The sequence below is a fragment of the Triplophysa rosa genome, linkage group LG4 (assembly GCF_024868665.1).
Source record: "Triplophysa rosa linkage group LG4, Trosa_1v2, whole genome shotgun sequence".
NCBI lineage: Eukaryota > Metazoa > Chordata > Actinopteri > Cypriniformes > Nemacheilidae > Triplophysa > Triplophysa rosa.
Genome location: NC_079893.1, coordinates 3,324,166 through 3,338,053, shown reverse-complemented (window position 1 = coordinate 3,338,053; position 13,888 = coordinate 3,324,166). Strand labels below are relative to the sequence as shown.

The 13,888-nt window shown below is 37.1% G+C and overlaps 2 protein-coding genes across 3 annotated transcripts; one reads left to right on the top strand and one right to left on the bottom strand.

The window, feature by feature from the left end:
• The first annotated feature begins 652 nt into the window (after positions 1-652).
• atp5pf (ATP synthase peripheral stalk subunit F6) lies at positions 653-2,478 on the top strand. The gene is made up of 4 exons (XM_057332710.1): positions 653-752; positions 1,393-1,566; positions 1,697-1,821; positions 2,378-2,478. The coding sequence occupies exons 2-4, from the start codon at positions 1,397-1,399 to the stop codon at positions 2,407-2,409; spliced, it is 327 nt and encodes a 108-aa protein (XP_057188693.1). The 5' UTR covers positions 653-752; positions 1,393-1,396; the 3' UTR covers positions 2,410-2,478.
• Positions 2,479-2,569: 91 nt separating this feature from the next.
• jam2a (junctional adhesion molecule 2a) lies at positions 2,570-11,715 on the bottom strand. Of its 2 annotated transcripts, XM_057332708.1 has the most exons (11): positions 11,529-11,715; positions 6,713-6,778; positions 6,519-6,629; positions 6,130-6,279; positions 5,863-6,050; positions 4,832-4,934; positions 4,640-4,747; positions 4,288-4,300; positions 3,912-3,983; positions 3,297-3,330; positions 2,570-3,057 (listed from the first exon to the last, which is right to left on the bottom strand). In XM_057332708.1, the coding sequence occupies exons 1-11, from the start codon at positions 11,563-11,565 to the stop codon at positions 3,019-3,021; spliced, it is 921 nt and encodes a 306-aa protein (XP_057188691.1). In that variant the 5' UTR covers positions 11,566-11,715; the 3' UTR covers positions 2,570-3,018. The 2 variants fall into 2 exon arrangements, with proteins under 2 accessions (XP_057188691.1, XP_057188692.1); XM_057332709.1 differs by lacking the exon at positions 3,912-3,983.
• Between the last annotated feature and the right edge of the window lie 2,173 nt (positions 11,716-13,888).

The window sequence follows — 13,888 nt, the reverse complement described above, 5'->3', positions numbered from 1 at the left end:
ATTGAAATCAGTATATTAAAAACTATTGGCTAAAATATTGAAATCACTATATTAAAACTATGAGCTATAAATGATTGTGTTATAAAACATTATTCATTAAAGAAGTTTTGTTAAATTTTTCGAATGTAGTTCTCAGTTTTATTGTATATTTTGTGGCATATTTCTATTTAACACGTGTACAGAAGGCAAAATAAAAGTTGAATTAAATTTCCAAATAATTGTAATTTTAGTCATTTTAAAATATGGTTTCACTTGGTTAGATTTAATGTATCTCTGAATATCACAGACTACTGAATTAGAACTGTTTGTACTTAAATAATATGGCTAAAATATTATGTTGTCTAAACACGTTACATATGCGAAACAATCATGCATGAAGATCAAATTAGCAGTGACAAAATAATACACTGTAAACATTCTTTTCGTTTAAACACCGCCACACTGAATGGCTTTTTTGACTTTTAATATAGTAAAGTCCTTGCCATTGCAATATTAAACATTATTGATTGGCACAATTTAACAATTTATCCATATACATCGTAAGAAGAAACAGAAACACACATAAACAAAAAGGAAAAAATACAATACATAAAATATTGATAAAAGAATGTGAAGGTTTTTTAAGATCTCTTCACACGAACGAAAAGGACGTACGCTACGCGTGCGTGATGGCGTCACGCACATAAGTCCATGCGTCAGTGATCCGGAAGCAGTTGAGTTCGTCATTCGCTGGATCCAGTGTCAAACACAAGGTGACTGATCTTTTATTCTTTTACCATGTTTATTTGTTATTAAATGTGTACGTATCTTTTATATGTGTCGTAATGAAGTTATATACATTAATTTTGAACTAATCTTTGCGTTGTTTTTAAGCTGTAGATGCTGGTTTAGATTGCGTTGTGAGGGTCAGAGAGCGCGAGACCTAAGACCAGTTTAACTCCACTCAACTCACTATAATTTCTTCTTCTTATCATCATCTTCTTCACATAATGCTTCCTTTTTTGTATTGTTACAGTCCTGAGTGCTAATCCATTAACATGCGATACTGTGGTAACGTTAGTACCATCTTTTTTCAACTGTACCATGGTAACAGTATGGTATTGTTTGAGGTACTTTAGCACCTCAAATTGTGCATTTGGCAAAACCATGGATATAAATGTGTGAATTGTGAATTATTAATGCCGTCATCCCATTCGAAAAAACTACTGCTGTATACTTGAGTATTTCCTATAGTAAACCTACTAGTAACTCTAGTGCTTTTGAACCTTACACTTTACTACAGCTTTTTTGCTGCTCGTTGTTGTATCAGTTGTTCCTGTGGGTCCAAACAAAAGTTATACATCACATCACTTTCTTTATATTGAAGTCAGTGTTTTTTTTCTACGTGTGTAGCAGGATGGCTCTTCATCGACTTTTCCAGCTGTCATCCCTCTTTCGCTCAGCTGTGACGGTGACCCTGCGTAGGAACATCGGTCTGTCTGCCGTCCTCTTCAACAAGGCTAAAGATCTGGACCCCGTGCAGAAACTCTTCCTTGATAAGATCCGGGAGTACAACACCAAGGCCAAGTTAGTGACTTACTAATATCCTGCTCAACTCCGGTGACATGGACTACATTGCTATTCATACTGATATTCAATGGTGTTTGGGTCAAGACGGACAGATTTTCTAACTTGTTTTATGTGTTTCCTCTGGTAGGGCTGCAGGTGGTGTGGTCGAAGCTGGGCCAGCCTACCAGAAGAACCTGACAGAGGAGATGACCAAACTGCAGAGGTTATATGGTGGTGGAGATCTAACTAAATTCCCAGATTTCAAATTCCCAGGTGAGAAATGTGTTCTTGTGTAAAGATCAGAGTTGAGACTTTTGCGACCGTGTCATCGATCAACACCTATTGGCGTTCATTGTTCAAGAGTCTAAAACACACTTGACTGCATGTGTGTTGCTCATGATATTAATGTGTCTGATCTTTTGAGAGATTTGTTCATAATTTAGACATAAAAATAAAAACCAAATGTAGCGTACAATTGGCTCACACTGATGTCAATACATGTTTTGTCATTCATTATTTTTCGCCCTATTTTCTTGATATTGTTTGAATGTTCAGTTTCTGTGATGAACAACACTTACATCAGTTTACATGCATGCAGTTAGTTTTCTTTTTTAGTTAGTATTTTACTCACCTAAATGTGATTTATATAAGATAGACATTAGTGATATCCTGATTGGACATCCTGCTGGTTCTGTGATCTATCTTCTACCATTACTAATTTGGGAAATTAAATATAAATGTACACAACTTAAACTGTAATTATTTATTTGTTTGATCTTCAGTGATTGAGCTGCAAGTTATTTAAACGTGTTTCTTGTGTCTTCAACAGAGCCCAAGCTGGAGGAGGTGGCAACAAAATAAACACCATCACATCTGTAATATACAAAGCTGTCTGAAGTGAATATTTAATAAATGATGTTGGTTTAAAAATGTTTAGTGTTTGTGTGATTTTTGTGTTGTTAATGTTTAATTGTGTCTGCATTTTATTACACATACATTTACTATAATGGATTGAATAGAGTTCAAGACTTTCAATATTTATTTAAAAAAAGATAATACTGAAAAAATACAGCAAATCAGCCATTCAAAGATTTACATTCTCACACTCCAGTTAAACAGACTTGATATTTAGTTGAAATAAACAAGGCACAAAAACATTTCACCAACAGTAGTAAAGGTTCTGCTTGTAAGGCACAAGGTCATACTGGAACATGTTCAATCCATGTTACTGCTGCAGAGTTTCCACAAGGGGGCGCAAGTGGCCATTAGTACCCTTGGCCAGCAGGGGCTGCGAAAGGGGTCAACTGGGGGTCAGTAGAGAATCAAACACCTCCCAAAACAGCCTTTCTGTTTATTTTACAGTCCATCAAAGGCTTGAGAGATGTAATGCAAGAAACATTTCACACATTATTGCATTTCAGTCCAACTGCAGAGAAGAACCCAGAGATGATCTCCAGAGTCTGTTCTCCATCACAACATGAACGATTGGGTGTGTTTGAAATCCTGGGACTGCAAAAAAAATTGTTTATGTGCTCCACCTGCTAACTCTCACTTTAAGAACCATTGAAATATGAATGTGAACATTAAACTAATATTATTTTCCATGTCAGTTTTACAGAAAAAATGGAAAACAATGTCAAAGTGCGTAACCCTAATATGAATGTTAAATCTTAATGCTACTGAATACATGAATTAAAAAATATTTTGGCTGTTACATAATCTGTGACCTTATAAAGAAAGATACTCACTTCCTGTGGCGGGTGACTGTAGCCTGAATGTTGTCTGAAAGACAAGAGCAAATGAGTTTATAACACACTAATTACATGACAACACAAGAAAAATAAACACAATATATCATAGGAATATATCATAAAATACACAGCCACTCACTCAAACACTTGTTTGTCTAAAGACACAAATTGTTTTATTGTATTTCAATCTTTAATTTTACATGTCCCAATTTTTTTTATTTCGAAACATTCTTTCGCTTGACTTGTCCAGAAAAAAACTATATAATATTCAGGAGTACTACCATGTATAGGTTTTAGAAAATTTGGTCATTTTTTAAGGGTTCACAATAAACAGTACCAGTATTAACAATAACTATGAGAATCACAAAAAATAGAGAAAAACAAAATAAACAAAATAAAAGATGAATTTAACTGACGTCATTTTATATTTTTTAAGTGTTTCAATACAGTAGATATCACAATTATACTGATATTCTTTTGGCCACAATATAGCGAAAGTCTAATGACGTGACAGTTTTCGTCAATGTCATGTTTTATCTACAGCAGATTTTTTTGGTTCCCCATAACTTTAGTTCAACCCTCAACCTTATCTCTGGTTGGCGTCAGACTCACATGTGCTCAGTTCTGTTGAGGTTCTGACTGCTTATGTGCGCCACACCGTGACACTGTGCGATCCAGAATGACCTGCAATAACGGACCGCTGAGGTCAGAAGTCAAAGGTTACAGTCGCTCTGCAGCATGCAGAACTTCAGACTATTAGTAAACCGATATCGAGCAGATATCTCAACAGAGATGAGACGTGGAGTCATTAACCCATCGCATGCAGTCATTAACCAATCACAATCCAATGCTTTAGTCACGATGAAGACAAACCGGTCTTCCTGTCTTTTTATTACAGCGAAAAACAATTGAGTGCTAGTCTCACAAACAATAAAATACAAACACACGCACACTTTTTTTGTTAGTTACGATAACTTCTTGTTCTTACCTTCCTCTGTGTCCTGTGTATGATGGTACAAAAGGCAAAAAAGAAACAAAGTCAGAGTCATTTCAGGGGCAGATGACAGATCCAGAATCTTTTTTTCATTGTGCATTCCAATCAAACTGCAGTTGGCTTGTTTTGATTAAAAAATAAAGCTAGCTAACACGATAAAAACTTGATAACAAAACATGATTTCTAAAAACAGATCTGCTTTCGCAAAATAAACTCCTCATTTGTGTCCCATAATTTACTCCTGACATCATTAACAGAACTGACCAAATAAAAGGAAAAAATGCACAAAGAGAGAAAGCATAATACTGTACATTATTAGAGTAACTAAAAACAGATTTGAACTTACGGCTGAAGTATCCCTGCCGATGGGCGTAACACACTCCAAAAGTGCACAATATCACAAGAATACACACTACAACAACTCCAGCGATCACTGCTGGAACATTCAGATCATCTGATAGAAGAGAGAGAGAAAGAATCGGGATTACAATGTTGTTCACAATGTAGTGAAGTTAAATTCAGACTTCACACATCTTACCAATCTGCATGTGTGTGCTCTCACAGCGTTTGGGAGATCCCACGCCGTTTTTGGCTTCACAGTAATAAAGTCCCGTATCAGATCTGCTGACCGTCTGAAAGATCTGATGCACAGAGAACAACAGTCAGACACACATCCGTCAGTCTGTGTGCATGTGTCAGCGTCATTTAGAAAGCCTGAGTTCATCTGTCAAACTCAGTTTGTCATCGTGAGACGGTCTGATTATATAAAACCTGCAGTCACAAAATCAAACTTCATATTTCTAACTAAACAAAAATCACTTTAATATCTCAATCATTTCTCATAGATATGAAGGAGATCAAATAGAGAGCAAATGGAACGTGTCTCTCTCATCTATATATTTCTCATGAGAAAAAGAGCCAGAAATCTCTTGAAATGTCTCTGTCGTTAGTTTCAGAAGAGACGTCAGCAATGTCTCAAACTGAGCTCAGAATTGTCAAGTCCGCAATCAAAAGTCAATGTGATTGAAGACCTCAAAATGAACCCAAACATTTCTCATCAAATTTGCACAAATCCAGATTATTTTACTTCTACGAGCTACATTCGTTTTACACAATTTCAACCATTGTCTCATTTGTTTCTGTATTTATTTCTGTTCAGCAATTATTCAGCAACATCTGAGACTAAGTTGATACTTAAATGAAACACAACAAACAACTTGTTTTTTATACATTTTCAAAAATGTTTTTTATTATGTTATCATGTTTTTATTGTGTTAGCTGTATTTTTCGAGTTATTTTTACTTAATCAAAACAACCCAGTTGCAGTTTGATTGATATTAATTGGAATGCACGAAAAAATAACATTATTTTTGAACATTTTTTATATTTCGCAAGTGTACTCTTAAAGTACATTTCTTTACATAATAAGTGAAGGAATACATAACAAGACTGAAAGTATACTTTCAAATGAATACTTCCTCTGGGACGTGTATATGTTCAGACCTACTTTATTATTATTTAATATTAGTAAACATGTGAAAGTGTGTGTGGGCGTGTGTTGACTCTCACCAGCACACCGGTAACCACGTCGACCGTGTAGGTGGCGTTAGCGTGCCATACGGGCACCAGGGCCGTCTTGTCCTTGAACCAGGTGTAGCTGGCTGGAGGGATGCTGTGTTGGTCCTTACAGCGGAGCTCCACCTGTGAGCCCGTCAGGGCGGAGCTCGGGACGTCACATGACGGGGTGTGGGGCGGGACTGTCACAAAACACACATTTGAAATCACATTGCAGCTTTTCTTTCGTACACAGGACAGAAATCTGCCAGCTGATCTTACCCAGAACCTTCAGCGTGACGTTTGTCTCTCCCAGTTTGATGGAGTCGAGAGGGGCGCTCACCTCACAGCGATACTCGCCGGCATCCGCCTGAGTCACTCTCTGGAGTCGTACCGTGGCCCCGTCGATGGTCGCGCGACCCTGGAAGGGCCCTAAAAACACACATTTGATGAGAAATGTTGATAGTTCACATTGAGGTCTTCAAGTATGTGATGGAGACTTGAGAAATCTGAGCTCAGTTTGAGACTCTCTTCTGAAACTTGAATGGAGACATTTTGGAGATTTCTGGCTTTGCTTTTCAGAGAAAACTTCATTTTCTCTTTTAATCTCACTGATGTCTATGAGAAATAACTGAGCTGTTAAAAAGATCTTTTTACGGGTTGACACACACCTGTGAAGTGTCCTTTAAAATAAACGAATGACACCTCCTTATCTTTCTTCTTCCACTCGATGCGAGGATTGTTCTCGCGCTCGGTCTTAAAGTCACAGGAGAGCTCAGCGTCTGTGCAGGAGAGCAGAAAAGAAGTCAGCGACATCCGATCATCTCTCCGGTGTATGATGAAGAACTGAAGAACACGAACTCACCTGAATTTTCCTGCACCTCAACTATCGGACTGTGAGTCCTGACGGTGACCGGAGTGACACCGGCACCTGTGAGACACAGATGATGATGATAATCACAGCAACAGATTTAAAAATGCTCGTGTGAATGAAACTGTATATAATGTGTGAAGTTTATTTATACGGTACGCTTTACACTTATTAGAAATGTTCAAAATGTAGTTTTCCCTGTTGGTACTGTAATTTTGGGGTTTAATACATAATATATCACAATATATCTAAGAAAGGCTGATGGTCTCCGTGGCTGCACATACAGCTCAGGATGCTAAATAAACTGTTCCCAGAATTCCTGGTGGAATCATCAGACAAATAAGTTCTATACATAGCTGGTCTCATTATTACTGGACTTCGTGCTGAACAGAAAAACAATGTGTGTTTGTGGCTAAAGAAGAATTCTGATTTCCTGACAGGAAGAGGAAACAGGTGCAGCCCTTCCTCCAGTCATTGTGTGTCTTCCTGTTTCTCCACACGACCTATTACAGTCGAGCGGAATGAAGAGCCTGAATCACAGTGTAGAATAAAAAACATGATCTTGGAAGTTGTTTGAGAGGTTAATGCAGATCTGTAAAGTTGCTTTCTTTATGATAAAACCCTAAAAACCAGCGTAGGTTATTTGGGGGTTTTCTATAGGTTGAAACAACGACGCATTTATAAGAGTTAACGTTTTTAGGATTTAACACAACAACAACACATCTATGCAAAAAATGTGTTATTTCACAGAAAGTGCGTGTAATATTTTTGTAGATCATTCTCAGATCTCATGTCTGGAACAGCTGATCATGACAGGTGGATGGAAGTAGAAAACTTCTTTAATGCATTACAAACTTTTCTCCTTTCACTTTCATCCCCAAGGTGACACATGTTATAAGTCAACACAGTCTCGCGGGAATTCGTGACATTGTCACGAACTGTAATCTGTTCATTCGTGTTTACTGACACGAATTTGCCGCTTTTTTCGTGTGAGTCAGCACGACTTTCAATCTAATGTATTATAAAACGCGGTATCTTTCGTATGTATAAATATATATCAACACAATCCGATGGGAATTCATACCTATTTTACAAGGTGGCTCATACGAGGGAATTCCTTTTTCCTACGATCTCATTGGTATGTTTTGACTTTTCCCTTGTGACGTTAGGATTGGGGGCTGGGTTAGGGGAGCCATTTATCGCTGTTTTGTCACCTCGTGAAACTCGCGTTTTTAGCTAAATTAGCCTTGCGGCTGTGATTTTAAGGTTTGGGGTGAAGTAAGGTGTTGGTCAGCCACATCCTAAAATATATACGACTTGTTTTGATATCAGGTTATAAATATATAAATGTAAATACATTTTGTATTTTTTTAATGCGAGTGACATTAAAAAAGGTCGTAAAAATGGGGATATTCGTGTCCATGAACACGCATTATTAGATTCCAAATTTCGTGTCTATGCCACGAACTGCTGCGAGTATGTGTTTGCTGGGTCAAACCAATGACCTTTTTGTTTAAAATGGTTTACTCTAATTCATTTAAGGCAACAAAAAGAAAGCACAAAACCCAGCATTGTAACACAATATACAGTACCCAGATATGACATGTATTCAAACATCTTCAGTGTTTTGAAGAGAATTGATTTCTGTGAACGTCTTGTGTTGAAAGCAACTTATGGCTCCACGGTGTCTGTGCCTGTCTGTCATCATCTCAAATTCTGAGTGAAGTCAGTAAAATTCCATTACTGAACACAGAAGGAATGTTGAGATTCTGCGTTATCACAGCGCTGAACGGCACAGCTTCATCTCGATCTCTCATCACCACCACGTCATGAAATCTACTTCAGTTCTGCTCAACCTCATGCACAATAGTGGCCAAAAGTGATGTCCAACTTTGTAAAACCGTCATCACTTTTTATTTAAATATATTATTTACAATGTATTACGCTTTTTTTTGGAGTGTAAACTGAAGCTCAGCTTTGAGAGGAATTTAAGAAGGCTTGCCAAAAAATGACACAACTCCACTGCAAAAAAATGAATTTCTTTTTTGTTTTTAGTAGTAAAGTAGTAAAAAATCTTAAATCAACATATATTTACTTGACAAGCACCCACATGACAAGCAAATCTGCCACTGGGGTAAGAAAAAAACATTGAATTACTTTTCAAGAAAAAGGTAAAACTAAATTAAAGTCATTGTTTGCCTGGATAATTTTGTCAAATAAAAATATGTACATTTTAAACCTTGTTAAATTTTGATGATATAACTGAACCTGAGGGAAGATTTAAAAGCAAATATCGTACAAATATGGCCATCACCTTTGGCCGTTATTGTATTTCTAATCCTTCTATGTAGAACACAAGAGCAGATGTTCTTAACAAATCTTTGTCACTCCGTCCCAACCAACTTTATATGTCTATCATTTAGAACCTAATCAATCAAAATATTCCAAGCCATATATTGTGTGTGAGAAACAATTGATCACAGAATCTTCATTGGCTGAATTAATCTTTTGAGAAACATCTAATCTGGTCTCACACCCACAGCAAAGAGATATGTTTATCATCACGTCCCACGAACATCTTATCTGAAGTTCCTCCTGCTCAAGGATGCCGAGATGTCCAGATCTGGGACTGTCTGGTTTGATAGACAACGCTTGCTGGAACTGCCAGAGTTAGATAAGAAGAAACGTGATGTATTCACAACATCACCACAAATGCCTCCCCCCCTCTCTCTCTCTCTCTCTCTCTCTCTCACTCACTCACTCACTCACACACACACACCCACATTACACGCACACACACACACACACACACCTGTCACAGTGAAACACTTGAAGGCTTGAGTCAACATACACACACATTAAACACATTTTACAATGTGTAAAATCTGGAAAATTATTTTCCAAAATAAAAGAATTTGGTAAATGTGAATGTATTAGGCCTATGTGTTATATTATAAGATACACAATTGTTTTTAAACAATGTCTCCAATGAGATAATTGTTTGAGGTGTAAAATGAATGTAGATTGTAGAGGTAAAATAATCTGGATTTGGGTCAATATGATGAGACATTTTTAAGAGTTCTTATTGAGATCTTCAAAAATATTGTGATTGCAGACTTGACAAATCTGAGCTCAGTTTGACATGTTGTTGGTTGTTGACATCTCTTCTCAAACTCTACTGACAGACACATTTGTGACATTTTTCCTCTTTTTCTCAAGAGAAATATCTGAGACGCAGATGCTCTCTCTTTAATCTCATTGATGTCTAGGAGAAATAATTGAGGTATTAAAGAGATCCCATCCGTGATCTTTCTTTCTTTTGGGAAAGTGATTTATTTGAGTTTCTTAAGCTTTTCATACAGACATGTTCTTGGCATGCTTTGCATGATTTATTCGTTTACATTTACAAACACAGAAGAGAAAGTGAACGCGGTGTGAGCACAATCAGGGAACTGGACGGCGTTTGATTGATTGTTGTGTTGACTGCTCAAATGTTTGTGAGTTTGTGGAGCTCACGAGAGAACAAAGAGCCTCTGTGTGTGTATGTAACTTTGCCCTGCAACAGCTGGCACAGACACGCACGCACACACACCAGACGTCTGGTGACACAACTGTACCCCAAGATCTCATGCAGTGCAGAATTACAGTAAAACACAACATCACTGCCAGAATCGACAGATGCAAACAAACCACACACTCTCCTCGTACATCTGAATCCTCAAATATTCCCAACACGACAAGAATAACAATCCCGAGCCAGAACCAAACCAGTGACCACCCACTGACAACACACTTGATATCATCATACTGTCCAAAACATTTTCAAGAACTATTTACTGTAAATATCACTGTATGTGATAAAGGTAACCATTTAGTAGTTATAATAATATTGAAATTCATAACAAACTTACTCAAAGTCTAGTGCTGTGATGTATTGAAAGCACAGTGTTACTATTTAATCATATCATTGTGACTGCTTTGTGTTCTCCATTTCGGAAGCGTCAACGTTTCCCAAAATTCTGACCAGAAGACTTTCCCTCCGTCCACAAAAAAAATCACTCACTATAACATTTCAATAACTTCTGCGAGTGTATTCATTTTCAAGACTTTCCGGGCATGGAAGACACAACTTTCAAGATTCCCAAACATTTCCTTAATGTAGAAATCTCACATATGGTAAAAGATTTCATGGAAAAGTGAGCAAACATCCTTTAAGAACAAATAAAACAAATCACATCACATCTGAATTTGGTTCTTCAAATTCTTTAAACTCTGTTGAAACACAATAGATGTTATGAATATGATTTTGCGTTGCCCATCTCTGCAGCTCAATTGGTTTGCAACGCAAAGATCAGGGGTTGGATTTAGGAAAACATATTGATGCAATGCACAGCTTGAAAACTTGCACTTTAAGTCACTTTGGATAATAGCGTCTGCCAAATGTGTCCATGTAAATGTTTAAAATGATTAAACGGACAGATGCGAGTCAAATTTTCGACCTTAGGTCAGAATGAGTATTTCTGCAGTTTTAAACAAACCCAAAACCAGGTACTCATAAGAAACGAATATCCCATCTGTCAAATTAATCACATCTCCATCACAACATCTGAACAATGCAGCTATCTCTCTTATCATTACAGCGAACTTTAATTTTTCACAAAAATAATCAAGATTTTCAGAGCAGGTTGAAAATGTTTTCATACAGTGTCAGTAGTACTGTGGCGGTGTAAGACAGTTAAGAGCAGTCTAATCCTGTTCTCATAAGCAGATCATGAGACTTTAAGCAGATCACACAGAAGAAAGAACTTACTCTGAATTAAAACCAGCAAAACCAGAGACAGAATCATGTTCTCCACAGGACTGCCGAACGCTGCTGAAGAATAGAGGCTTGAAACACGTACAGATGAGTTGAGTGTCCTGTATAGAGCTGATGGCACAGATGCACACTGAGACTGACTCTGATCACAGTCTGAAAACACTGACCCGCTGTCTCTGACTCATTTACTCACTCACTCACTCAATCACTGACGTGGGAGGAGAGAGAGCAACTAACCACACACACAGCATGCGTGTGGGCGCACACACTCTCTCTCCCACACACAAACATATGTATGCGCACACTACACAAACAATAATATATAGACATTTATACATATTATACATACACTATATGTATAGAGAGACACACACATAAATATATATATATATTTACACACACACACACACACACTACACAAATGATAATATAGAAACACAATAATATATATATAAATATATATACACACACAGACAAATTATACATACAGTATATTTATATATATATATGTCAAATGCATAAATGTAAATACCGTATATATTTACAAGCACACGCACACACACTACCAAAATGATAATATAGAAACCCAATAATATATATATAAATATATATACACACACACACACACAAATTATACATACAGTATATATATATATATATATATATGCCAAATGCATAAATGTAAATACTGTATATATATACACGCACGCACGCACGCACGAACACACACAACCAAAATGATAATATAGAAACACACAAATATATATATTTAAATATATATACACACACACACAAATTATACATACAGTATATTTATATATATATGTCAAATGCATAAATGTAAATACTGTATATATTTACAAGCACACACACACACACACACACACTACCAAAATGATAATATAGAAACCCAATAATATATATATAAATATATATACACACACAAATTATACATACAGTATATCTATATATATGTCAAATGCATAAATGTAAATACTGTATATATTTACAAGCACACGCACTACCAAAATGAATATATATACACAATAATATATATATAAATATATATACACACACACACAAATTATACATAGAGTACATATATAGAGAGAGAGAGAGATATTTTCACGATATACTAATTTTTTTAGATGTACCTGTATATACATCAGCGTCACAGTATGGCTGCTCTGAAAACTGATTGGTTGAGCTCACCATCATAAAAGACGTGTCTGTGTCTACACACCAGGCTGTTTGCGGTTGCCAAGCTACATAGCCTTTCCAACCTTTTATAATTAAACCCAAAACAAAATAGACATAGTGAAAGAGAACAACAAGAATACAACAAACATACAACTCATCATTATTTCAATCTATTAAAAAAGAAAGAAACAGCCTTGATGGCATTCTTATTATAAGAACGAAAAATTATGTCTGCTTTTTGGCATCTGGAAGTACAGTGGAATATCTAAGTAAACAGTAATATCACAGTCCAAAGATGACCCAACCAACTTTTTGAGGAGTTCCAGCTGGTAAACTGCAACGTTCGGATTGCACAACATTCTCAAAATAACATATTTGACATAGTTTGGTGGGTCACAGATCTACTCAAACATCTCTATTGGGCTGAAGTCAAAAAGTGTGTTTATGTGCATGTGTCGGGGGTGTGTCACACACTCTCACTCACTTACAAACACACACACGCACGCACGCACGCACGCACGCACGCACGCACGCACGCACGCACGCACGCACACACACACACACACACACACACACACACACACACACACACAGGTTGTCGGGGAGAATGGAGACAACAGCTGTCGGGCTCAGTAGTCTCACATATCACGCATCAGATGAGGCATTACTGTATCTGCAGGCCTCAAATCAACATCACAGCACATGTGACTGAACACACCGAACATCACATCTCACTTTCAACTGGTCTGCTGTGAAACGATTTGCCCTGTGGACTGCAATAATACACAAACACACACAAACGGACACACACAGCACCTGTCGGCATGCGACAGACGCAGCAGCTGCAACAGTCCGTGTCACTCTTACAACACAGCCTTTGTCTTCAATCTGGCAAAGTGCTGACCACTTATTTTACAAACACACACACACACACACACACACACACACAGCTCTGAACAGATGAGGACGAACACACGCGGTGGATCGCAGCACATCCAGAGATTTAAAGCCCAGCGGGTGGAGAGACGTGCTGATTTCTCACCTGCATTTAACTGACTACTGCACAAATGATGTTCAACTAATACCCCATACAAAAAGTCACAGATGACTTACTTCACCCAAAAATGAAAATTCTGTCATCGTTTACTCACCTT